We start from the raw sequence: 25,832 nt of genomic DNA on the forward strand, positions 1-25,832 counted from the left end.
ACCAGCTGGGTGGCTGGGGGGAGGAGGGAAGGTGGCCCCGGCGGAGTCTGGGCGGGCGCCTCCCCCTCAGCCGCGAGCCGCCGCCGTGTGAGCCGGAGGATGGCGGCGGTGGCTGCGGCCGCCCGGGAGGAGGCGGTACCGAGGCCCGGAGCGCAGAGCGCGGCGACGGCGGCAGAGAGCGGCAGCGGCCCGTCGCGGCGCCTCAGAACCGAAACCGGCGGCCGCCGCAGCGCCACCTGAGCCGGCCGCGGCGCGACCTCCTTGCTGCCCTCGCCCCCCCTCCGCGGCCTCCGGCGGGCCCCCCGCGCCCGCCCCCGCCCCGCGAGCCCAGGAGCGCGCCGGGCGCCGACCGCCCTTCGGGGCTCCGGGCGGCGGCCCTGGACGTGCGGGCTGGTGGCAGCGCCGGCCGCGGCGCCTCGGCCCTGCCCGCTCGCTCCCGCCCTCCCGGCCCGGGGCAGGGCGGACATGGGCGCCAAGCAGAGCGGCCCGGCCGCCGCTAACGGCCGCACCCGCGCCTACTCGGGCTCGGATCTACCTTCCAGCAGCGGCGGAGGGACCAACGGGACGGCGGGCGGCGGCGGCGGCGGCGGCGGCGGCGGCGCGCGGGCCGCGGCGCGGTTTCCGGCTCAGGTGCCGGGCGCGCACCAGCCCAGCGGCTCGGGCGGCGCCGCGGCGGCCTCGGCGGCCCCGCGCAGCCGCTCCCTCGGCGGGGCCGTGGGGAGCGTGGCGGCGGCGGCCCGCGCGGCGCAGTCGTCCTTCAGCATCCCCAACAGCAGCAGCGGCCCGTACGGCTCGCAGGACTCGGTGCACAGCAGCCCCGAGGACGGCGGCGGCGGCGGCGGCAGGGACCGGCCGGCGGGCGGGGGCCCCGGCGGGCCGCGCCTGGTGATCGGCTCCTTACCGGCTCACCTCTCGCCGCACATGTTCGGAGGTACGCCCGGCTCTCCGCGCCTCTCCCTGCACGTGGGCCGCGGCCGCGCCCGCGCCGCTGCCCCCCTCACCTCAGCCGCGCGGCCGGGCTCGCCCACCGCTCGGGGGGGAGGAGGGCGGGGGGGGGGTCGCCGCGTAGCCCCGCGCGCGCCGCCCCCTCCCTGGGCGTCGGTTGTGCGACCCCGGGGCGCCCCCGCACGGGAAGCCCCGCGTCCCCCCCCCCCCCCCCCGGGGTGAATGGAGCAAAGGTTGTTTCTCCAGCAAACCGAGGCGCCAGCCCTCGTGCTTTTGTAGCTTTGAGGATCAGGAAGTCGGGAGAAGACCGGCTGGTTGCCTAACGTGGTTCTTTATAACTGGGGACCCGAGCGGTGAGCTTTTTTTAAAAAAAAAAGAAAGAAAAAAGGAAAAAAAAGGCCGAGAGTCCGTCCGAGCGTGTCGAAGGAACGTAGGGGTGTCTGAGAAAGGAGGGAGTCCGACGGTTCACGCAGCCGTAGCCCCGAAGCCTCTGTAAACAGCCCCACCTACCGCGTAGGCTGGATCGGCCGCGCGTGCGGTGGGAGACGCGGGTTTGAGCCGCTCGGACCGGGGCGTTTGAAACATTGGAAGCAGTTTCTCCGAGGGAAGCCCGATGACCAGAACTCCGCCCAAAAGACGCGGTGAAAAGCATAGGCAGGCGCTTTTACTGGAAAGCAGTGCTGACTAGGAGTTGAGGAGAAGTCACTTTGTGGTGACTGGAAATTTTCAACGGCAAAACGATGAGCTTCTGTGTGGAAACAGGAAGGGTGCACTTGATCAGAGGAAACTGGATTTGGCCTCTTGAGTCCTGTTCTATAGTGATTTACTCTGCCTTAAAAACGGTTAGCGTCGTAAACGAATCCCTTCCCAGTTGGTGAGAAGAAATTGGAAGTTTGATCTGGTCGGGGGTGCTGACTACAGTAGTAGGTGAACATCCCCATATCATTGCCTTGTGTACTGTGATCTTACATAAATTCACAAGTGAGCACAGCCGGAGCAGTGAGAAAAGCATTCCCTCCATTTTTGTAGCCCTTTTTTCCCCCACAGAGGTGAGAAATTTGAGTTGGTCAAGTGGAATGTTCAGTAATTTATCTGTTCTCGTGTTCTGTGCTTTCAATATTCATGTTGGCAAATTGAAAATGGGAATGTCAGGTTTCGTTTTTTTCATGTCATTTATGCTGCCTTGCACATTCAATCTAGAACAACTCTTTACTTGAATTACTTGTTATAATTTTGCTATGAAAATAGAAATATCGACGCTCCTAAAATTGCGTCATTAAAAACCATCTTGCATTTTTGAGAAAAAGAACTGGTGCTGTTCTTACTGTGATTGGAGCACAATGCAGTTGAAGATTAGTTTGATCTTAACACAGCTGTAGTCGTAGTCAGTCACTACACTGAGGAATAACAAAAGACAGTTTCTTGAGAATGGAAGATTAGTGCAAGAATAAAGGATAAGCTGGTTTTTAAAAATATCTTTTTAAAGTGAAAATTTGCATTTAGCAGTTATGATCATCAAAAGGTATATTTAAAAGCTTGCTAAAGGAATAAGAAAGCTTGTCAAATTATTATCTTATTTCTTTAATATACTGATTACTATATTTTTCCTAATTGGCTGATAATTACCCTTAACAAAGAGTTAGTATATCTGTATGGATTTATTTTCTGAAAATAAATACCTTCCATTCAGAGTGGGGGGTGGGGTGGGCAAATAGTTGATATTCCTGCTATTCATGGTAAGTTAGCAAATGAAAAAGACCTAGTTCGTAAGAGTAGAAGTAAAGTAAACTTAGCCTTTTTTTAAAATTTAAGTTCCTAGTTTTGTGCACTTAGTTCTTTTTGTACTTTCAGGGTTAGGATGATAGGAGCTAATAGTACAGTGACGCTGTAGAACTTGTGGCAGCCTTTCCTAACCAGGTCTCTGTAGAGAATAGAGCCCTTAATGTCCTAAGGCATCTATTGTATGCAGCTAATTAACTTTTTTCTCCTTTGCATTTAGAATGATTCTAGGTATGTGTCATTCTTCTGAAATTTGAGAAAACAGTCAAATACTCTGTGTTTGGTAGTTCAGATGAGGAACTCCAGTTGAGAGAGCCTGGAAGGGGTTCAGAGAAATTACCTATTCCCATTGTATGATAAGAACAAATCAATATGCAGGTACCTTAAATCCAAGTTGACACAGGGAGATGGAATACTCTTATGTAAAAACGCATCTTCCTACAGGCATATGCTTTCATGAGATTTTTACTTCTATTTCAATGGGCAGGTTTATCAGGGAAACTTAATAGACAAATACTTCTCATCCAGAGATTTAGGAAGCCAGTTGACGAATCTTTATTTTCAGATGATGAAACCTTATTTTAAAAAATTAAGCTTGATTATACTTCCCATTGACTTAATTTCTTAGTATGTATTTATAGTATTAATGTATTCAGTTATAAATTGTATACATGTTTGGGCATATATAAAGTAATTCCCTCTGAAAATTGAGAAAAGGAATTATTTCCGAATTAGTGGGATGTTTTGCTGTAATTTTGTAAGACTTCTTTTAATTGATATTTATGTTATTTTGTACTAAGAAAATATGGTACTAATAAGATTCAAAATTGTTCTTCTCTTTTGGGCCTGTCATGTAATTTATAGAAAAGGAAAACCTAAACAGCATACCTCTCTCTCTTTCACAGTAGCCTAGCAAGGTGAATTGTTACTAGTTTCATGATAATGAATTACCAAATTGATATAAGGTTTTCTGTGTTGGTTTTGAGTATATTTTAGCTGTATATATTATTATTCAGTTCTCTGGAGAGAAACAGAAGAGAGGTGCTTAATCCAGATATTTTAGTGTACAGAAATTTCCTAGAAATGAAGGATTTTTCTTATTTTTGTTCTTTCAGACTGCTGAGTCTAATACTATTAAAGTGAACAAACGCCTTCTCTTTGTTTTAAAACAGGCCTTTGGTAATACATAGGCTACTATTTAAAAGCCTTGGTGGTATTTTAGGATTTGGGGGCCTTTATTTTATGTCTACATTTTGTCCACTATCAAGTTGCTAATGTTCATAAAATCAGTTATTATGGGTGGATTCTTTAATGATCGATCCAGCAAGGATGGGGAAGGTAAATTGGACTATGAAAAAATATACCAGTGAATGGAGACTGCATCTACAGAAATCATGTGGGCTTCTCTTATAACCAGTCCATGGTTATAAGAAGTGAAAATGTAGAATGAATTGATCTAGACAGGTAACTGGTGGTACTCGATTGCTCTTGGCCTTCTCCTAAATGGCTTGAGTTTGTTTGGGTCTGTGTGTCCTTGAGTGTTTCAGTAGGCTAATTCAGGCGCCTCCTGTTACTTAAGAAACATGCTTCCTTATGTTGAAGGAGTGTGGCTTATCTCTTAAAACGGAATGTTTTAAATTAAATCTGTATTTCTAGATAGGTTTATTTCTCTGAATTTTCAAGAAAGATGCAGGTTTTTTTTTTTTTTTTTAAAGATTTTATTTATTTATTCATGAGACGGAGAGAGAAAGGGACAGAGGCAGAGACACAGGAGAGGGAGAAGCAGGCTCCATGCAGGGAGCCTGATGTGGGACTCCATCCTGGGACTCCAGGATCAGGCCCCAGGCTGAAGGCGGCGCTAAACCGCTAAGCCACCGGGGCTGCCCAAAGATGCAGGTTTTGAAGGTAGTGCATTTTCTCCGTTGTTCCTGAATTATTCTCGGTCATTACTTTTTTTACCAGTACTTAGTGCCAAAATGTTTGAATTTGGGATATGGTGATTCATCTACTTTCTGTTTCTGAATTTTCTTTTATTCAGTTGAAAACCTTTATGCAGTGTGGCAGAAGAGAAATCTGCTGCTTCCTAAGAAAAGTTACACTTCTAAACACTACCCCTGTCCCTGCCGGAAAGAACAAGAACTCTGGTGGCTAATGTTTCTCACCTGTAATCCCACATATCTTAAAACACTATAGGAGATATCTAATGTTGTATGCTTTGTTAGGGTAAAGTGTGGACTCTGTCCTGGAAGTTTCTGCTTTGGGAATATTTTGAAATGGTCTTTTCTCTCCCCCCCCCCCCCCCCCCAGCTTTATTTTTTGATCTTTTATTTTCCCTGAAAATTCTCTTGTCTGTAGGGTAGAAAGTGGGCTGGAGGAAGGAATGGTTTGTGTTGCACTGGGCATCATCTGATATGAAAGGTGCCTGACCTAAGTACTTATGATGCTTTGCTAATTGCAAAGCCAGTCATCATACTAAAGATAGTGCCTCCAGCAAGGCCCCAGCCCTTTCCAATTTGATTGCTTTGCCTGGTAACCAGTTACCAATACTGTTAATTAGGTACCAGCTTTTAAAATATTTACTTTTTATTCTGTGTTTATAAGGAGAATTGCCTTAATGTTACTGCATATCCTGGGTATATTAGCAAATGGGTTAAAAGAAAGAAGTATAGGAACAGTTTTATGTAGCAAAGTACTTCTTTTTTTTTTTTTTTTAAAGCAAAGTACTTCTTAAATGTTTTAACTGTGCGTGCATTTGGTATTAACTAATGAATTAAGTTCTGTCCTTGTTTAAGTGCTTAGAAATTGGGGAAAACGTGTCTTTTGTGTAAACAGCAAAGGGTTCAGAAATATCAGGTTCTGATTATATAAGTTTTCTATGCTGCTTATTAGGAATTGTTATAAATTTTGCTGTCCAAAACAACACATTTATTATTTCAGTTTCTGTGGATGAGGAGTCTGGGTTCAGTTTAACTTAGGTCTTCTGCAAGATTGCAATAAAGGTATGCCAGGACTGGGTTGCTATTTCGCGACTCACCTGGGGAAGGGTCTGCTTTTGAGGCCTCCCCTACCCCCCCAAGTTGTTGGCAGAATTCATTTCCTCATGATTACTAAGCTCATGACTTGCTGCTTTAAAGCCAGCAAAGGAGATGGTCTAGCAGGGTGAGCTGGTGTTACACTCTTACGTAAATATGTACATGTACTCACATAAAGCCCATTGCTTTGCTGCTACCACTGGTTGGGAGCAAGTCACAGGTCCTGCTAGACTGGAGGGAAGAGAATGACAGGTGTTAATTTCAGAAGGCAGGGATCATGTGTGGCCATCCTGAAGTCTACCACATTGATTATAGACTTAGGTTGACTGCTAAACATGCAACTATTCTAACTGTATTTTTAAACTCGTTTTTTATTTACTGTGGGAAAGTTGTAATAATGCATGTGGTAAATGTTGCTTTAGTAAACATGAATTTATTTTTTAAAGGGCTGGCATTGTAGTTTTCAGGGGTGCAAACCAAGCTTCTCCTGTGCTTGCTCGGGTCTCAGTTGAATTTGAGGTTATTATGCATTGTAACAAGTGCTATAGTAGGGCTATTAGCAGAAAGCTTTGTAAGGTTTCCTTGTCCCAGGTAGGGAACACTTCACAGAGGCAGATAACATTTGAGCTGTAAGGATTTAGCAGTTGTACACTGGAGGGGTGGGGGGGGGGTGCCGCACACTGCAGACTAAGGAAGAATCCACAAAAGCCTTGGATTTTGATAAGGCATATTGAAAAGTTAAATGTGTCTGGGTTGTAGGGTGTAAGGAGGACTGATGAGAACATGAAACTAGAAAAGTTGGTTTGGGCCATTTGTTGAAGGCTTTTATAGTGCTATACCTTTGTTTTACTTAAGTTTTTTGTTTTTTGTTTTTTTTTTTACTTAAGTTTTAAAAGTAGGCACCACTCCAGTCGTAGTTTGTATGGATGGCAACCTTCCTGAGAAATTACTGCAGTGCTCCGCCTGTGACACTGTGAGAGCTCCGCTGATCATGATTAAATTGCCTGTTAAGAGAGAGGTAGCAGGAAGATAAGCTAGGACTCTTTTAGACTATCGTTGGTGGAAGACACCTAAATTGAGATTATGGCATTGTGGAGGAGAGGAAAAATTGGATTTGAGTGAGATTTCTAAGGTAAAACTGAATAGGATTGAGAAACCTGGATGCATAGTGATGTCATTAACCAGTATTAAAAATACAAAAAGAAAGAAAAAAATTTAGGAAATGAGGAGTTCTTTCAGGCCTGTTAAATTTGGAGTGGCTATGGGATTTCCATCTGGAAGCATCCTTTAAGCAATTGGAAATACACATCAGTAATTTAGTACGTTACGAAAACTTGAGAAATAGCCAATTAGCAGATTTTAAGTGAAGCCAAAAAATGGATGAGATTACTAAGGGATGAATATAAATTGAGGAGGAGCAAGCATGGAATCCTGGCGAGCGAGAATTTTAAGAGAAAAGCAGAGTAGGAGGACAGTGATCAGAATTGAACCCAAGGAAAAGAAGTTGATAGAAATGTTTTTTATCATAAAAATAATACATGTTCACTAGAGAAGACTAAAATACAGAAAACACTGAAAAACACACAAAAGAAATAGCAAATCACTAGTAATCTTATAGCCAGAAATAACCAGAATCAAATGTTGATGTCTACTTTTTCTTTAAGTTTATTATTAAAATTTTATTTAAATTCAGTTAGTTAACATATATTATTGGTTTCAGAGGTAGAGGTCTTCAGTCTTATATAACACTGAGTGCTTATTATGTCACGTGCCCTCCTTCACGTTCATCACCCAGTTACCCCATCCCCCCACCCTCTCCCCTTCAGTGTCCCCTGTTTGTTTCCTGTGATTAAGAATCTTTTGGGATGCCTGGGTGGCTTAGCAGTTAAGCTCCTGCCTTTGGCCCAGGGTGTGATTCTGGAGTCTCGGGATCAAGTCCGATCGGGCTCCCTGCGTGGAGCCTGCTTCTCTCTTTGCCTGTGTCTCTGCCTCTCTCTCTGTCTCTCATGAATAAACAAACACAATTAAAAAAATAAAGAATAATCTTTTATGGTTTATGTCACTCTCTGATTTCATCTTATTTTTTCCTCTCTTCTATGGTCCTCTGTTTTGTTTTTAAAATTTCATATATGAGTGAGATCATATAGTAATTGTCTTTCTCTGTCTACTTTTTCATATATATGTTTTAGATAAAAATTTGGAATATTCTTTTCATTTTAAACTTTTCTGATGTTCTAATGTAAAATTTGAAAGCTACAGATTTCCCTCTGAGAATTGCTTTAGCTGAATCCCACAAATTTTGAAGTGGTTTTATTAGCATGTAGTTAAAAATATTGTCTGATTTCTCTTGTGATTTCTTCTTTGATCCATGGGTTAGATATTTTTTGATGACATGCTCTTTCCACTTTATCAGTTTCTTCTGTGACCTTGAGATTTTTTTATATGACATGGTTTTTAAGGACGGCTCAGTGTTCCAAAATTCACTCAGTAAATATTTAATGAGGACCCACTTTGTCGTGCACTGCTCTAAGGATACAGAAGTGAAGAACTTAAACACATATCCCTGCTTTCATGGACCTTATATTCTACTTGAGCGAGAGAGTAAACAAGTAAAAATATATCGTGTGTTATAGAGTGTTGAATGTGATTGGGAAAAATGGAGTGGGAAGGTGGGCAGAGATTGTGGGGTGGAGACTTGTCCCTGTGTTAAATAGTGTTTGGAAGATAATCTCACTGACAGGGTTGACATTCAAGCAGAGGGGAGGACGCAAGCCATGAGGGATCTCTAAAGGAAAAGCAGAAGGAACAGTAACTAGAAGGGCCCAGAGGAAAGAGTGTACCTGATGTGAGGTGTGAACAGCTGTGAAACCAGTGTAGCTGGCAGAGGGTTGTAGATGGGAGCAGAGAGGAGTGGGATAGGGCTGAATCATAAAATGCCTCGAACCACGGACCTGTCTTTTTGACTTGTTTTAGAAAGAGATGGGGAAGCATTTGAGAGTTTTCTGAGCAGAAGACTGACGTAACTGGACTCGGGCTTTTAAAGGATTACCCTGGCCACAGGGTGAGAGCAGACGCTAGAGGGCAAGAGTCAGGCAAAGGAGTTAAAAAATCAGGGCAAACTATAACAGTGGCTTGGACCAGGGTGGTGGCACTGGAGGTGGTGAGGAGTGGCCAGACTCTGGATGTCCTATTCTTGGAATATGGAGCCAACTGGATGAGCTGTTGGAGGAGTGCAAGGGGAGGTGGAGTTTATATGGTTTGTTTACATTTGGGCACTATTGGGTACTAGTGCTGTCAAAATCCTGGTGTGCAAATGTTTAGGTCTCTCCAGTTACTTCTTAAAAATTTATCAGAGGTGTGGGATTGTTAGAACCAAAGATATGCATATTTGTTCAAGGCATTTGATCTTTGTTGCTGAACTGTCCTTTGGAAAGCACAGCTTCTTCAAGCAGAGTATAATTTCAGGAGTATCTAATTTTTTTTTCCCCCTCCCCTGAAAACTCTAGTGAGGTTTTTAATACTAAAGGGCAGGTTCATAGGTGCATTTTGAGTAGTATCTATCAGTCATTATTCTATTCAGTGTTCCTTTTTTTTTTTTAGCAGTAAGTTTAGCGTATCAAAAAAGAATAAGTATATTCCATCGTTTGAATTTAATAAATTCTGACCATCTTGTATATCCCAGTTTTTGTTGGAATTGCGATTAATCTGTGATAATTTATAAATTTATTCTATTTGTATATATGTTAGCTGAGAAAAATAGAACAGAGAAACCATACACTATACATAGTTATTGCATGTAATTCTTTTCAGAATCAGCCTTTGGTTTGAATGATAAATCTTACCACTTTTATTATTGATTTTTAAATGTCATTAGTACTGTTATTTTCTTTCTCATTTTGTGAAGTTAATTTTGCCCTTTCTAGCTGCTGCTTTTTTTTTTTTTTTTTTAAAGTAGTCTCTACACCTAACCACCTAACATGGGGGCTTGAACTCATGGCCTTGAGGTTAAGAGTTTGCATGCTCTACTGCCTGAGCCAGCCAGAGGGGCCTCACTCTTCTTAGTTCATTTTACTTTTCATTTGTTCTTTTTTAACGATAAAAGCACTAAGGCAATGATTACTCCTTGGTACATATAGTCACTTTCCGTAGCTTTAGATACTAAGTATTTTCATTGTCATTAAGTAAATGAACTCTCTTGAGGAATAATTTTCTTAATGAAGATTTTTTTTTTTTTTTTTTAACCTGGGAGTTATATTAAAGTGTGTGGCTTTAACATCTTTGGTAAATTTACTGCTGTGGTTCTTGCTATCCTCTTGTTATTTCTAGTTACCTAGAAGTGTTGTGTTGTGGTCATAGAGTCTTAAGACTTTTTCAGTTGCAAATGATAAAAATACAACATAAAGTAGCATTACGTAGAAAAACAGCATTATAAGTCTTGGATGGATCTATGTTCATCCACTCATCCACTCTTTTTTTTTTTAATAATTTATTTTTATCGGTGTTCAGTTTGCCAACATACAGAATAACACCCAGTGCTCATCCCGTCAAGTGCCCCCTTCAGTGCCTGTCACACATTCACCCCCACCCCCCGCCCTCCTCCCCTTCCACCACCCCTAGTTCTTTTCCCAGAGTTAGGAGTCTTTATGTTCTGTCTCCCTTTCTGATATTTCCTACCACTCATCCACTCTTGATAGGCCTTCCAAACCTGCTAACTCTTTCATTTGGGGTAGTTTTTTTGGAATTATTAATATTATTTTTTTAAGATTTTATTTATTTATTCATGAGAGAGAGAGAGAGAGGCAGAGACACAGGCAGAGGGAGAAGCAGATTCCATGCAGGGAGCCTGACGTGGGACTTGATTCCTGGTCCCCAGGATCACACCCTGGGCTGAAGGCGGTGCTAAACTGCTGAGCCACCCAAGCTGCCCTTTGGAATTATTTCTGTGATTATTTCTTCTGCCATTTTCTTTTCTCATTATTTTAGTGTTGGACACTTAGAGTGATCTTTTGCTTTATTTATTTATTTTTCTTTTTATGGGAGTTTTTCCTTCAACTTTTATCTTCTGACCCTGTTGTTTATTTCTGTAATCTTTTAAAATTTCCAAGAGCTTTTTATTGTGAACTTTTTCATACATTTTGTTCTTGTTTTGTGGGTACAATACCTTTTTCTTAGGATATTAATGTTTTTGTGTATGCATTTGGGTTGGTTCGTTGTTGTTTTTTGTTTTTGTTTTTGTTTTTGTTTTTTCCCCTCCCAATTACTTGATTTCTTCCCAGTTGCTTTTTCTCTTTGTTTGGCTTCAGGTTTTCATTAGGTTCTTTCTTCAAATGTTTGGTAATCATTGGCTCATTTATTATTTTAAGCATTCAAAATTCATTGGAAGCAGTCTGTGCATATAGAGTTATCTGTCTGGGCCCTTTTTCTGAGGAATTAAGAAATTCCTAAGAATTAAATTATTGCCTTTTTCTTTGGATTGGTCATATTTTCCAGAGTGGTGTCTCTCTCTCTCTCTCTTTTTGCCTGGAGGACGAACTTTTTATACTTCTAGGAGCAGAGTGAGAAGAAAGTTGGGAGTGTTAACACTCAGTTGGTATTATAATTTCCATATTCATTATCAGTAGATACCTCTGCCTTTATTCCTATTATCCCCAAGTCCAGAAACTTTTCTTTCTCCAATTAACAAACCTTCAGTCTAATGCCAGCGTTAAGGAGGAACAACTGCCTAGTTGCTGGAAGTCAGGGAGAATAAGAGACTTGGAGTGAATCTTCTCTCTTTAGTCCTCTTGTGCCTGCCACTTCTTGTGCGTCCTGTGAATAGGTTGCTTGTCTGCTTTCCTAATTCTGCAAGGAGTTACCACTCATTTTCTTTCCATAGTCTAATGATATCCTTTTTTCTCTCTCTATCCTTTTATAGATTTATTTTCTTTAAAAAATATTATTAATTTTGTAGTATTATTGTAATTATTAATTTTTGTAATTTTGTAATTATTTTTGAAAGATGTTTGAGCTGAGAGGGGCTGTTAAACGTGTTCAGGCAGTTATCCTTAACTTGAAGTCCTCTTTTCTTCTTTCTAATTGCCTTAGAAATATGAATCCATTTCTGTAAATTTCAACAATTCAGATGAAAGTCACTTTCACGTCTTCTCTGGTGATCCCATTCATTCCCAGATGTTACTATTATTATCTTTTGTATGTGTATTTCCTAACCTTTTGATAAATTGACTTACATACTTACAGAGGAAGACAGTTTCATTTGTATGAAATTTTGTGATAGAGACTTATTGACAAGAACATGGTCACACTATATTCTCCTAAAACCTTTTTTCTCCACTGGGTTTAGAAGTTTTTTTTATGTGGCAGGACGTAGAAGTATAACTCTTCTCTGTAACTGCTGCATTCTTAACTATTCCATAATAAGCATGTGCTGTAGTTTAACCATTCTTCTGTTGGTACACATTTAGGTGTTTATACTTTTCTAATGCTGTAAAAACCGTCTTTATCAACATATGCATATGTACAGATTTTTCTCAGATGGGTACTATTATGACACCAAACATCTGGAATTTATGTCAGACTCCACAGGTTTAAGGGCATTGTCCTGAGAAGACTACTCTCACTTCAGATTCAGCTACATTTTGGGGTCCCCAGGCCACCTGTACTTCGGATCAAATGACTAAAAATTTGGAGGAACAGGTGGGAGGGGAGGTCCCATGACTTCTCCGGTTTGATGATTGACTAGAATAATTCACAGGACTCAAGAAAATGGTATACTCAGGATTATAGTTTTATTATAAAGGTTATAAAGTAGAACCAGCCAAATGAGACACAGTGTAAGATCTGAGAGGATCCTGAATACAGTGCTTTCCTGCCTTTCTCCTTATGGAATCAGGCTGGTCACCCTCCTGACACAATAATGGATACACAAACTAGGATGCTTCCCAAAGCCTAGGTGTCCAGACTTTTTTATTTGAGTTTTATTACGTAGATGTGGTTGTTTAAAAATTGGCCACATGATTGGACTCAGTCTCTGACTCCCTCTCCTCTCTAGAGGTTGGCCTGGCTCATCACCCCTCAAGCCTTTACTCTCTTAGGGTTGGTTTTTCTGGTGACTAGCCTCTATTCTGAATTGTCTTAGCAGCATAAAGTCACATGTGATCCCAGGGGGCTCATGAATAGTGAAGACATTCTTATCACTCAGGAAATTCCAAGGGCTTTAGAAGCTCTGTGCCAGGAACCCAGGAACAAAGACCAGACAAATTCTTCATTATACAACAGATACCTAGAAGTAGAATTTTCTGGTTGAATGGTATACACTCTTTAGTTTTTAATAGATATTGAATAGATATCTAATTTTAATAGATATCCCTCAGAGGCACTACAAAATCTATTTTGCACTATTACATAATAATACTAAAATTTTCTGTAACTTTGCTAGTACTAGATGTTAGTATTTTCCTACATTTCTGTTGATGAAAAATTTGGATTTACATTTCCTGATTGCTATTGAAAATAAGCACTTTTCCATGTGTTTTTTATTAGCCACATATATTTCTTTTTTGAATTGCCTACTTGTTGACTTTGTCCATTTTTTTTGTTTTGTTATCTATTTAATATTGATTTGTAGTTCATTATATATTCTACAGATTAGTTTTTGGTTCTTTATATATTTTAAATATTTCCTCCCAGGTTATTGATTTATAAGATTAAATTTTTATGAATTAGGTTTATTGTGTCAATTGTAACGGTACAGGGTTATGAATTTAAATTATTAAAATGCCATGTAAAAGTCTATTGCTTCCTATAGATGAAGAAGAAAGGGCCTTTATTTATTTATTTATTTATTCATTCATTTGAGACAGAGACAGTATGAGCAGCATGAGCATGAGAGGCAGAGGGAGAGGGACAAGCAGACTCCTCACTGAGCAGGGAGCCTGGGGCAGGGCTCCATCCCAGGACCCTGAGATCATTACCTAAGCCAAAGGCAGAAGCCTAACCATCTGAGCCACCCAGGCACCCTGAAAGGGCCTTTGTTAATGGCAAGATTCTTTTGGATGATTTTTAGCTGTCTCACATATTGGATCTAGTTTCATAGGGATTTAAATTATATAAGCCCCCATTTGTCTCTGTCCCATTTTTGGGGAACATTTGAACTCTCTCAGAGTAATGAAGAATGGGAAGAGAATATTTGTTGTGGCAGTATGGTGAGAGAAGTCCAAAGGTAATAACTAATTAAAAAATTCTGTGAATTGTATTTACCCAGATCATTCCTCTTCTGTTTTATTAAGGTGATTTAAAATTGACCATAACTCCAAGTGACATAATTCTATAAATATTAAATTCCCTATTATAATAACTTACTGTATGTTTAGTGTCTTTATAAATTGCTATGTGATGTGTTCTTCATGGAATATAGAAGTATGGAGTAGAAGACTTAGTTCTTATATTTACAATTTTTCCATTGATGGGGCGGGGCATAGAGCTTAAATTTTTTTTATCATTGAAGTGATTTCTTAAAAATTCAAATACTAATTTTTTTTGGCCTAAAACTTTCAGGAATACATCGTTTCTTTTTTATTATTTTTATTTATTTTTTTCAGAAATACAGTTTCAATAAATATCAATGAAGCCTTGTTTATAGAACTTAATGGTATAGTGGTATATGTACTGAATATATCTTAATATCCTGCATGAATGTTACCTTGTGTGATAATATTACTAGTTCACACCCATAGATACTTTACAGTTTATAAAAGCATATTTACATACTCTATTTTCAAGTAACATTTTGTAAGACACCGAGAATGTAATTTTCATATTATAAATGAGAAAACTAAGCCTCTGAGATGTTAAGAAATTTGGCTTTTAAGCTGTTTAAATCATAATGACTCTGAATCACAGGAGTGCTTTTTTTTTTTTTAAATTTTTTTTATTTCACTATGTGTATTAGTTTCTTGCAGATTTTGTAACAAAGTACCACCAGTCTAGTGACTTAAAACAGGGCAAATGTAGTATAGATACGGAGGTCAGCAGTACAAAATGGGTGTCACTGGGCTGAAATCAAAGTGTTGATAGGCTGCTTCTGGAGGTTCTAAGGGAGTACCTGTTTTCTTGTTTTTTTCCCAGCATTCAGAGACCACCTGTATTTCTTAGTTTATATGACCCCTTCGTCCTCCTTCAGAGGAAGTTACATGGGCCAGGTTTTCTCACACTGACATCTTTCTGGTTTTGACTCTTTTGCCCACTTCCACATTTTAAAGACCCTTGTGATTGAGTTGGGCCTACCCAGATAATCTAGGATTATCTCTCTATTTTAAGATCAGTGACTAGCAGCCTTAATTCCACTTTGCCATGTAACCTAACATGGTTCCAGGGATTAGGCTATAGACATGTTTGGAGGGCCATTATTTTGCCTATCACGCCATGATAACTCTTGAGTATCCTTTAAGGAAAATGAGGTAGTTTTGGTTTTATAATGAGTTATCACTGGGAGAGGAAAAAATGATACCAAGCTGTAAGAAAATATTTAGAGTAAACTTTATGTATTGGCTATTGAATCTAAAAGAGAATTAGAGGAAGTTCTTTTTTTCAGAGTGCTTGGCTGGCTCAGTTGGTAGAGTGGCAACTCTTCAGGTCACAGCCATCAGTTCGAGTCCCACATTGGAAGTAGAGTTTACTTTAAAAAAAAAAAAAAGAATCTTTTTCTGAAAGATAGTTAATATTTCCCAAGTCTATGAAGCAATAAAAATAAGTGAAATGGTAGATTACAAAAAAACCTATTGTAGTGATTATGATAGTCTCTTGAATAATTCAAAGCAGAGTTGTCATTTTTATTCATATTAAATACTAAAGTCTAGTTATAGTAAGAGGTTCTTCACTTATAGTCTATTGGTTGCTGAATTCGTAGGAAAAACTTCAGGTGGTCCACAAAGCTTTTGAAATTATACAGAATTTTGTGGTTAATGTTAATTTTTTTAGAGGAATAATTCATGGTTTTCATCAGATTTTCAAAGAGGTCTTTCACCTTAAATTAACAACCATTGGTCTACACATTTTTTTTCAAGTCCAGTTAAATTACTTTTTGGTGGGATCCCTGGGTGGCTCAGCAGTTTGGCACCTGCCTTTGGCCCAGGGTGCGATCCTGGAGTCCCGGGATCGAGTCGAGTCTCCTGTCGGGCCCCCGGCATGGAGCCTGCTTCTCCCTCCTCCTGTGTCTCTGCCTCTCTCTCTCTCTTCTCTATCATAAATAAATAAATAAATAATTAATTAATTAATAAAATCATTTTTTTAAATTACTTTTGGTATAGTTCTCTGATGTTTTTGTATAGTTCTCTTATACTTGAGATTTAATGTGTAAAGCAAAGTAGTAAACTTCTACCATTTGCTAGTTGTTGATAAGGAGTGAATGTTATAGATACGGATCCTGTTTTCATCAAGCAGAGTAATTGTCACATTGTTTTCTAATCTTTTTTTTAAACCGTTTTGATTTTTTTTTTTCCTGAGCCTTCTCTAATTTTATCATCATTGAGAACTGACAGCTTTGTCGAATGGCAGTGCAACTACTTTTTTCTTTTAAAAACTTAGGATTGATTTGCATACATTGGAATGCACAGATCTTAAATGTACAGTTTGAAGAGTTTTGACAAATGCATTTGACAATAATATACTGTGTAATACACTATCAAAATAGAAAACATTTTCTTCAACCCAAGAGTTCTCTTACGCTCCTTTGGAGTCATTCCCACCCAGCTTCCAAAAGGCTGAAAAATATTACCTGTTTCTGTTATCTCGATTAGTTTTGCCTGTTCTTGAACATCGTATATATGGAGTCATACAACATGTACTCTTCCATGTTTGGGGTAATTGTTAAGTAAGTTAGAAATGGGAGGCATTAGAAAAATTAATGAAATTTTTTCTTTCTGCTCACATTTCTCCTCTTTGTCCCTTCATGCCACTCCCTCCACAGTTACTGTACAACACTATAAGGTGCACACTCAAACTGAGAATAAAAGTGTCTAATGGGCACGTAGCAGAAGCTGTGATTGTGTAAATTTCTCAGATACAAGATAAACCTAATTTGAAAATTAAGGGTTGAATTTATTCTTACTTTGTCTATTCTTTAATTTTAAGTTATCTGATTGGGAAAGTTTTTAGATGATATTAAATGTTTTAGATGGTATTCACTATAGCAAAGTGGGATATAGTGGTTGATTTATTTGTGGATTGTCAATTGTCAGGAGGAGGACAAAGTTCCAAGAACCTTATTTTTAGGAAAATATTTCCAAGTATGAGGGAAATTTTACTTGTCTGCGGAATGTAGATAAGCGGGTGAACAAAGATTCAAGAGTCGGAACTTTATTGTTTTTGGTTTAGTCTAAATCTTTTAAAAAATTAAGTAGACAATGGCCAGGCATAATTTTCTTTTTGCCTATAACATGTTTTTGTTTTCATACAAGTCCAAGAAGTATAAATGAGTCAGGGATCATATTAAGTTCTGTGTACGGCTTACTCATACTCCAGAATAACAGCTGGGCCTGAAAGAAATTCCAGCCTTTATGCAAGAGGAATCAGAAAAGGGGATTCTTATGGCTGTTGTGATAGTGAGACCAGCTATACCAGGTCTCTGGAATCCAGATTTGCCAAAGCTGAGACATGTGAGGAGAAGGATCTGCTGGTGTGTGCTAGCCTTCTATATGAAGCTGCATGGATTGGGGGTGACGAGGATGGCAACATCTCAGCTGCGGAGTCCTCTAATAATTATGAGAAAGAGTGTTTTTATTTATAAATTTAAAAAATATATAACATTACATAAATTCTGGTGTAGAGTGTGATAATTTAATACATTCTATGTTGCAAATTGATTATCAAAATAAAGTTAGCACTTTCATCACCTCACATAATTACCATTTATTTTGGTGTAGAGAACATTTTGGATGTTCAGTCATAGCAAATTTCAAGTCTATAATACAGGACTATTAACTGTACATTAAATTCCCTAAAACTTTTTCTTCTTATAACTAGAAGCTTGCACCTTTGACCAACATCTTCTCATTTCCTCTACTGCTCAGTCCTGGCAGCCACCATTCTCTCTGTTTCTATGAGATTGGCTCATTTATTTAAATGTAATTAATATCTATCCACTGTTAGTTTCAGGTGTACAGCATAATGATCCAGCAATAGTGTACATTGTTCAGAGCTCACCACGATCAATATAGTTACTGTCCCGATACAACACCCTTACAGTATTGTTGACTATAGTCCCTGTGTTGCACTTCTCATCCCTATGACTTTATTTTGGAGTAAATTCTTCCCCCAACAACTCAACTCAAACTCATGACCCCGAGATTAAGAGTAAATGCTTTACCAACTGAGCCAGCCAGGTGCCCTGCCATGAGCTTATTATCTTAGAACTGGGAGTTGTTACCTCCTAATCTCCTTTACCTATTTCACCCATCCTGCTGTCTTCCTTCTCTTTGGCAGCCACTAATCCTCTGCATTTAAGAGTCTAGGTTTTGTTTTTTTACTCATTCTTTTGTCTTTTATATTCCATATATAAATGAAGTCATACAGCATTTATCTTTTTCTGTCTTATTTCACTTAGTATTACACCCAGGTCTATCCATGTTGCAAAGGGCAAGATCTCATTCTTATGGCTGAATAATATTCGTGTGTGTATGTGTGTACATATGTATGCATGTGTATGCACTACCTTGGGAAAGAGTGCTTTAAAAAGCTAGTAAACAGACCTTGACCAGAATTCCTAAAAGCAGTCTGGGGCACAAGTTAGCTGCATTCACTTCTGATATATTAAATATTTTTGGAAGGGTCACAGATAACAGAACAAGTTCTACTTAGAAGTAAATAAAACTAGCTTTATGACTTTCATCTTTCATTTTTTGGACTTCAGTTTCCAAATAAACTATTGAATAATAAGGCTTTTAAATATAAAACCATGTCCATAGTTTCAGTTTGAATATACTAGTACAAATTCCATTATTACAGATTCCAAAAAGGTAATTAAATTTACTGTATATGAACAAATGATTAGATCAGCAGCCTAGAGAGAGTGTCCTTCTGTAGGCTAGTGCACTCAAGGGAGTCATAATGGTACTTGTAGAAAGGTACCTGCTGTTGCTTATTCAGAGAAGGAGGTGGTTTTGCTTTTTTCAGGGATGGTGGTGAACTTATGCTCTCAGCATCATTTCCTTGGTGTTCTAAAAGCAATTTTCCTCTCAGAGGCAGGAGCTATGGAAGAATTTGGGAAATTTGACAAGCTTACTCCACAAAAAGTTGAAATCTGTTGGGTACCAAATTGTTAACCATCCCATTGACATTTTTGCTTTTGCTTTGCACAAACTGAATGTATTTTTAAAAGTGATGTTATATATAGCAGAATCTAGAGAAGAATATTCCTTATACTACATATGAAAATGTGATAGCTTTAAAGCAAAGGCAGCACGACAAAGCCTAGATATTCTTTTGTGTTTTAGCTGACTTTAAAATTGAGCATGGAGGAAACTTGTTCTTAACCATCATATATAGTCTCTCTGATTTTTCCTTGTTGTTTTACTTACTCAGTCATTAAATATGTAATGCATGCTGCAGTAAGCTGGGTAGGCTTTCTGGTATTGGAAATGCAAAGGTGAAAAACACTTTTGTTCCCCAAAAATGCATAGTCTAGTAGAGAGCTAGCTTGGAAACAAATGAGTGGTATGGGGCTTGTTTTGGTAATTTTGTTACCAAACGAGTGCATATATGTGTAACAAAGAAGAAAGACTAGGAGGTCTTTATCCATATACTAAAAGTTGATTCTCTCTGGCAAGTAGGAATACTGCTATTTTCTCATATTTTGCCATGTCTCTACAGTAATACACAAGTAGCTTCTATAAACAGAAAAGAACTGATAGTGATGTCATCATCATGGCTACTCTGTTACAATTCCCGAGCTACTATCACTCAATTCCAGAGCTCAGATTCATACTCAGATCCGTCTGACTCTAGGTATCTGCCCTTAACCCTCTGGCCCTAAGGAGCAAAACTTACTTTGGACAGCATCATTGATAGTTTAATCCTATCACTGTTTCCATAAGATTTTCTTGGAAGGAAGAGTTCTGTAGACAGGGCATATTTGTAACGTATTAATGTTCTCTAGTAAAGAAATCTAAGTAACTCATTTTGATTCCTCATTTCCCAAATTAATTTCATAGTAACCTGACTTTATTTTTCCAGTAATCCTGTATGGTGTATGGCTCTCATACTTTAGTGGACATGAGAATCACTCCTACCTCCAGAGTTTTTGATTCAATTAATTTGGGGATGGTGCATGACAGTTTGTACTTTATTTTTTTTTTATGATTTTATTTATTCATGAGAGACACAGAGAGAGGCAGAGACACAGGCAAAGGGAGAAGCAGGCTCCTTACAGGGAGCCCGATGTGGGACTTGATCCCAGGACCCCAGGATCATGCCCTGAGCCAAAGGCAGATGCTCAACCACTGAGCCACCCAGGTGTCCCTATTTGCACTTTTTAAACGAGTTTCCGGAGTTGCTGATGCTCCTGGTCCAGGAACCATACCTTGTGCTCATTTTTGTTAGGTGATTTGCAATTCCATTTTACCTTGAGATACAAATTTAACTGATTATGATATTGGTGTTTTCTTGCTGAAAGAAGGTATCTTAAAAGCTGAAAATAATTGTGTTTAGCATAGAAAGAGCCTCCAGAGGGGCTTTCATTAACTAAATTAACCAAGGGGCCTTATTTCCCTCTGTCATTAGTATTTTTCTGCTGCCCTGTGAACTTCCACTTAGTCATCTGTGGATGGAAATGATTAAACCTGCTTGGAAAGGTTGTAATAAAGATTAAATGATACAATATTTGCAAAAGTGCCTAGTACAGGGCTTGGTGCATTCCAAGTGCTTAATGCCTTGCTAATTGAAGTTCAGTCTCTGAACTAATGGTATTTACTTCACTTGGGAGTTTCTTAGAAATGATTTCACACCCCACCCCAGATTTATGGAAACAGATTCTGCATTTTAAAAATGTCCAGGCGATTTATATGCACGTTGCTACATGAAAAGCACTGGTAGTAGCATGCACCTTAAGAAAAGCTTTCTTGATGCTGTATGTGGCTTATTCTCTACTTTGTAAACTGACCACCCACGGCTCTTTCTGTATAGATGTTACTGATTGGAATATTGTTTATTCCAGAGCCCAGAAATACTTGGCCCAAAATGATAATATCTACCTTGGTGTTTCCTGACTATAAAGTAATGTATACTATTATTAAATCTTGAAATAACACATAAAAGTGTAACAAAAAAAAAAAAAAACTACCTGACAGTCCACTCCCTGTGATAAATAAATAAATCACTAGCACTTTGGTACACTTAGTCAGTGCATGTCTTTAAACATGTATATATGTGCACGCCTAATTTTGAGAGGACTTTTTTCCCCCTTCTTATCCCCTGTACCTTTACCTGCGGAATAAATGAACCCAGTATTTGTCTTCTGAACCTTTGTGCTATGCATGGACATAATATATACACATATAAAGGGATTTTGTGGTCATTGTCTTATAAAAATGGGATTATATTAAGAGTGGTCGCCTGCACCTTTTCTCACTTGAAGTACTGTGAAAATTCCTCAAGTTGTGTACACATTCTTTTTAAGAACAGCTTGATAGGCCATGGTAGGGATATTGGACAAATTATTCTGCTGTTTTTATTGATGATGGTCAGTTTTTGCTACTAAAAACAGAAGTAAAAATCCTTGTTTGTCTATTCTTTGTGTATTGATACCATTATTGCCAGGATAAATTAACAGGTGGGGATTGCTGGGTCAAAGGGTAATTCTTTTTTTTTTTTCTTTTTTTTTTAAAGATTTTATTTATTCTTAGATTGAGAGAGAGAGAGGCAGAGACACAGGCAGAGGGAGAAGCAGGTTCCATGCAGGGAGCCCAATGCGGGACTTGATCCAGGGACTCCAGGATCACGCCCTGGGCTGAAGGCGGCACTAAACCGCTGAGCCACCCAGGCGTCCCTCAAAGGGTAATTCAAATTGCTTTTGTTATGAAATATATTTTACATATAGAACACATATACATCTTGAAGACTAATAAAGTGAATTTTCCTGTACCACCATCCATACTGAAATAGAACATCCATGGTTTCTTAAAATCTCCCTCTGTGCCCTTCTATTGTATTCTTTTTACTTAATATTTTCCCTACTTTTATAGCTTTACCATTCAGTTACGCATCCCTAGAGAGTTAACATGCTCAAACAGTAGGCTTGGTTTTCAACATTATATTAATGGAGTCATTCTAAATATATGACAGTATTATTTGTATACTTCACTTATGTTATTGTCTGTAGCTATAGCTTATCCCTCTTTGTTTTTATATCACATTCTATTGAATGAATACTACAGTTTATCCATTTTTATTATGATGGAATTGGTGTTTCCAGTTTTGTTTTATAAACAATGCTGCCATGAACATTTTTATTCATGACTCGTGCACATATACACAAGTACTCTGGGGCATTGAGCTTCAAACATTTTTGCTTTTTTATCCCCAAAATAATTTTGTTAAGCTGTCTACCTCCTTGCACATTTTTTTTCCCTTGCACATTTTTAAATTGACATTTAATGTTTTTATCATAATGTTTAAATAGTTGCAAGTATGTATTTTCAGGAATATTAAAAATATTGATGTTTTAAAATATTTATATCCCTATTTTTAATTTATTTTTTAATTTTAATTCCCATGTAATTAACTTACAATGTTGTATTAGTTTCAGGTATACTATAGAGTGATTCAACAATTCTGTACTCAGTGCACATCATAGTAAGTGTACTCTTAATCCATCCCTTCACTTGTATTTTCCACCACATCCCCCTACCACTGTAACTATCAGTTTGTTCTCTAAAGAGTCTGTTTTTTAAAAGGTTAGTCTCTTTTTATCCTTGTTCTTTTGTTTTAAGATTTTTGAGAGAGAGTGTGCAGGCATGAGCAAGGAGGGGTAGGGAGGAGGGAGAAAGAATCTAAAGCAGACTATGTTGAGCATGGAACCTGACTCGGACTCAGTCCCACAACTGCCGTGAGATTGTGACCAAGAGTCAGCCACTTAACCGACTGTGCCACCTGGATGCCCCCCTTTTTGTGTCTTAAATTCCATGCATAAGTGAAATCATATGGTATTTGTCTTTCTCTGAGTGGGTTATCTTACTTAGCATTATATGCTCTGGGATCCATCCATGTTACTACAAATGGCAAGATCTCATTCTTTTTTATGACTGAGTAATATTTCATTGTATGTATATATACATATATACATATATAAATATACATATATTTATATATGTATATATGTATATATACACCATGTCTTTATCCATTCATCTATTGATGGGTACCTGGGCTGCTTCTGTAATTTGGCTACTGTAAATAATACTGCAGTAAACATAGGGGTACATATATCTTTTCAAATTAGTGCTTTCATATTCTTTCAGCAAATACCCAGTAGTGTGATTACTGGATTGTAGGGTAATTCTGTTTTTAATTTTTTTTTAAATTTTTATTTATTTATGATAGTCACAGAGAGAGAGAGAGAGGCAGAGACATAGGCAGAGGGAGAAGCAGGCTCCATGCACCGGGAGCCCGATGTGGGATTCGATTCGGGGTCTCCAGGATCGCGCCCTGGGCCAAAGGCAGGCGCCAAACCACTGCGCCACCCAGGGATCCCTGTTTTTAATTTTTTGAAGAACCTCCATACCATTTTCCACAGTGGCTGCACTCAGTTCGCATTCTCACCAATAGTGCAAGAAGTTTCCTTTTTCTCTACATCCTTACCAACACTTGTTTCTTGTGTATTTGAGTTTAGCCATTCTGACAAGTAGGAAGTTTTTATTTTAATTCCAGCTAGTTAACATGCAGTGTTACATTAGTTTTAGGTATACAATATATAAAAGTGTTAAATTTCTATGTTGTACCTTACCCTGTGCTCATCACAAGCGCACTCCTTAATCCCTATCACCTATTTAAGTCATCCCCCCACCCACCTCCCTTCTGGTAACCCATCAGCTTGTTTGCTATAGTAAAAAATCTGTTTCTTGGTTTATGTTTTTCTTTTTCCCCTTTGCTCACTTATTTTGTCTCAAATTCTACATGAGTGAAATCATTCAGGACTTGTCTTTCTCTGACTTGTTTTTCATAGCATAATACTCTCTAGCTCCACCCACATCATTGCAGATGGCAAAATTTCATTCTTTTTGATGGCTGAGTAATATTTCATTATATATATCTGTATATAATGTTCCATAGTTTGGCTATTGTAGATAATGCTGCTGTAAACTGGGTATATTATTGCTCTTTTAAATGTATGTAATAGAGTATAAACATAAAATAACTCCAGTGTTTTGAAATTTGCTGATATCTTTTAAAACATCCACAAACAAGCTAGTTTAGTCTAAAAATGTTGGAAATTTTACATTGTTCCTTTTCCGTCTTAAAATCCTCTTTCTATTCAATTTCCCCCATAGAATTTTATCCCAGTGGAGCACACTTCTGTGTTTAAAAGTCTTCAGTGATCACTTTGTCATACTCTTTAATTCCTGTATGCATGTATATATGTATGTATAGCATGTAGTATGGCTTCATTTTAAATATACTTTAATTTCATTAAAAATTTTATTTTGCCATCAAGTTCTAGATATTAAATATTTTTTGCAGTTTCCAACAATTGATTGAAAATAACACTGAGGTTATAAAAATGTCATATTTAGCATAAAAATACTTTATTGGAAGTGTTTTAATGAAACAGACTGATTGCTTTGATTAAAGTAATTGTCACATGCTTCCTTTGGTCCCAGGAGGTTTTCAGGTCATGGTATATAGTACAACATAGTAAGAATTGGAGAGAGAGAGGTATGGTGTTCTTTATTATAAAGTGGTAGAAGGGCATCTGAAATGGGAGGCAGGGAAGGAGAACCTATACCCCTTCCAAGTAAGTATAAGGAACAACAAGTTCTGAAGTTGAGTGTGTGATACGGCTGCCTTGGAAGGTGTTTGGGTGCCCTCTGTTTCAAGACCCCTGTTCTCAGGGGACAGAGGAATCTTCGTGTTGGTGGAGAATACCATACTGTTTCCTGAAGCGGTGAAACTGATTTTAGGATCTGCTGGCAGTGAGTTTGTGATTCAGTTACTTTGTGGCCTTTGCGCCTTCTACCAGACTTCCTAAGTTTTGCCATTTTGGTGGGTAAGAGGTGATATTTCAGTGAGATCATAATTTTCTTTCCCATGTTGCTGATGTATTCTTTATAAATGTTTCTTCTAATCAAGTGCCTGTGCCTTTTGCTTATTTTTCTGTTGTCATTTGTCTTCTTAGTGATACGTAGGAGCTCTTCTTATATTCTGTTTTCTATCTTTTCACCAGTTCTAAATTTCTTCTCCCAGCTTAATGCTTTTGACAGTAAAAGGAAAAATGTACACAAAGGTTGAGAAAGGTAATATAATAAACCATCATTACTCTGATGTAACGTTTATCAAGATTGTTGCCATACTTTATCATCTATCTCTCTCCCTCTTTTTTTTTCCTGAAATATTTTAAAGCAAATTCCAGACATGTTTCTAAGAAAGACTTTGGTAAACAGAAGTCATCTATTTAACGTCACATTTATCATTCTTCTCCTATTTTCTAAACTCTTCTCTTCTCTCAGGTTTTTAAAAGTATAATAGTTTTGCCTTTTATATTAGGACTTCAGTCCGCCAGGAATTGATTTTTATATATAAGGTAAGGGTCCAACTTTTGGGTACCCGTTATGGATACCCATTTGTCCCAGCACTGTTTGGGAATCCTACCTTCAGCATTGCCACCCTTATCATAAAATGTTTGCTTCCTTCTGGGAGCCTGGGGACAAGAGGATCACCCTACATCTGTGGTCCTGGCTAAGTGTGGCCCCAGGCCAACAGTGTCAGCAGTGCCTGGGAACTGGTTATGCAGATTATTGGGCCCACCTGCTTACTGTGACCTTGGAAGGGGGTGGAGCCAGCCGCATACTAAATAAATAAGTAGGCCCTGCA

General features: G+C 38.8%; 1 protein-coding gene across 2 annotated transcripts in view; it reads left to right on the forward strand.

Moving 5' to 3' along the window:
- Window positions 1–241: 241 nt before the first annotated feature.
- ZNRF2 (zinc and ring finger 2) overlaps window positions 242–25,832 on the forward strand; it is a 95,268-nt gene continuing 69,677 nt past the window's right edge. The window contains exon 1 of one of the 2 annotated variants that reach the window (XM_072764646.1): window positions 242–931. In XM_072764646.1, coding sequence (XP_072620747.1) covers window positions 466–931 — 466 coding nt within the window. In that variant the 5' untranslated portion in view covers window positions 242–465. The remainder of the gene's footprint in view (window positions 932–25,832) is intronic. The other variant, XR_012002739.1, reaches the window with a different exon arrangement.

The sequence above is a fragment of the Vulpes vulpes genome, chromosome 7 (genome assembly GCF_048418805.1).
Source record: "Vulpes vulpes isolate BD-2025 chromosome 7, VulVul3, whole genome shotgun sequence".
NCBI lineage: Eukaryota > Metazoa > Chordata > Mammalia > Carnivora > Canidae > Vulpes > Vulpes vulpes.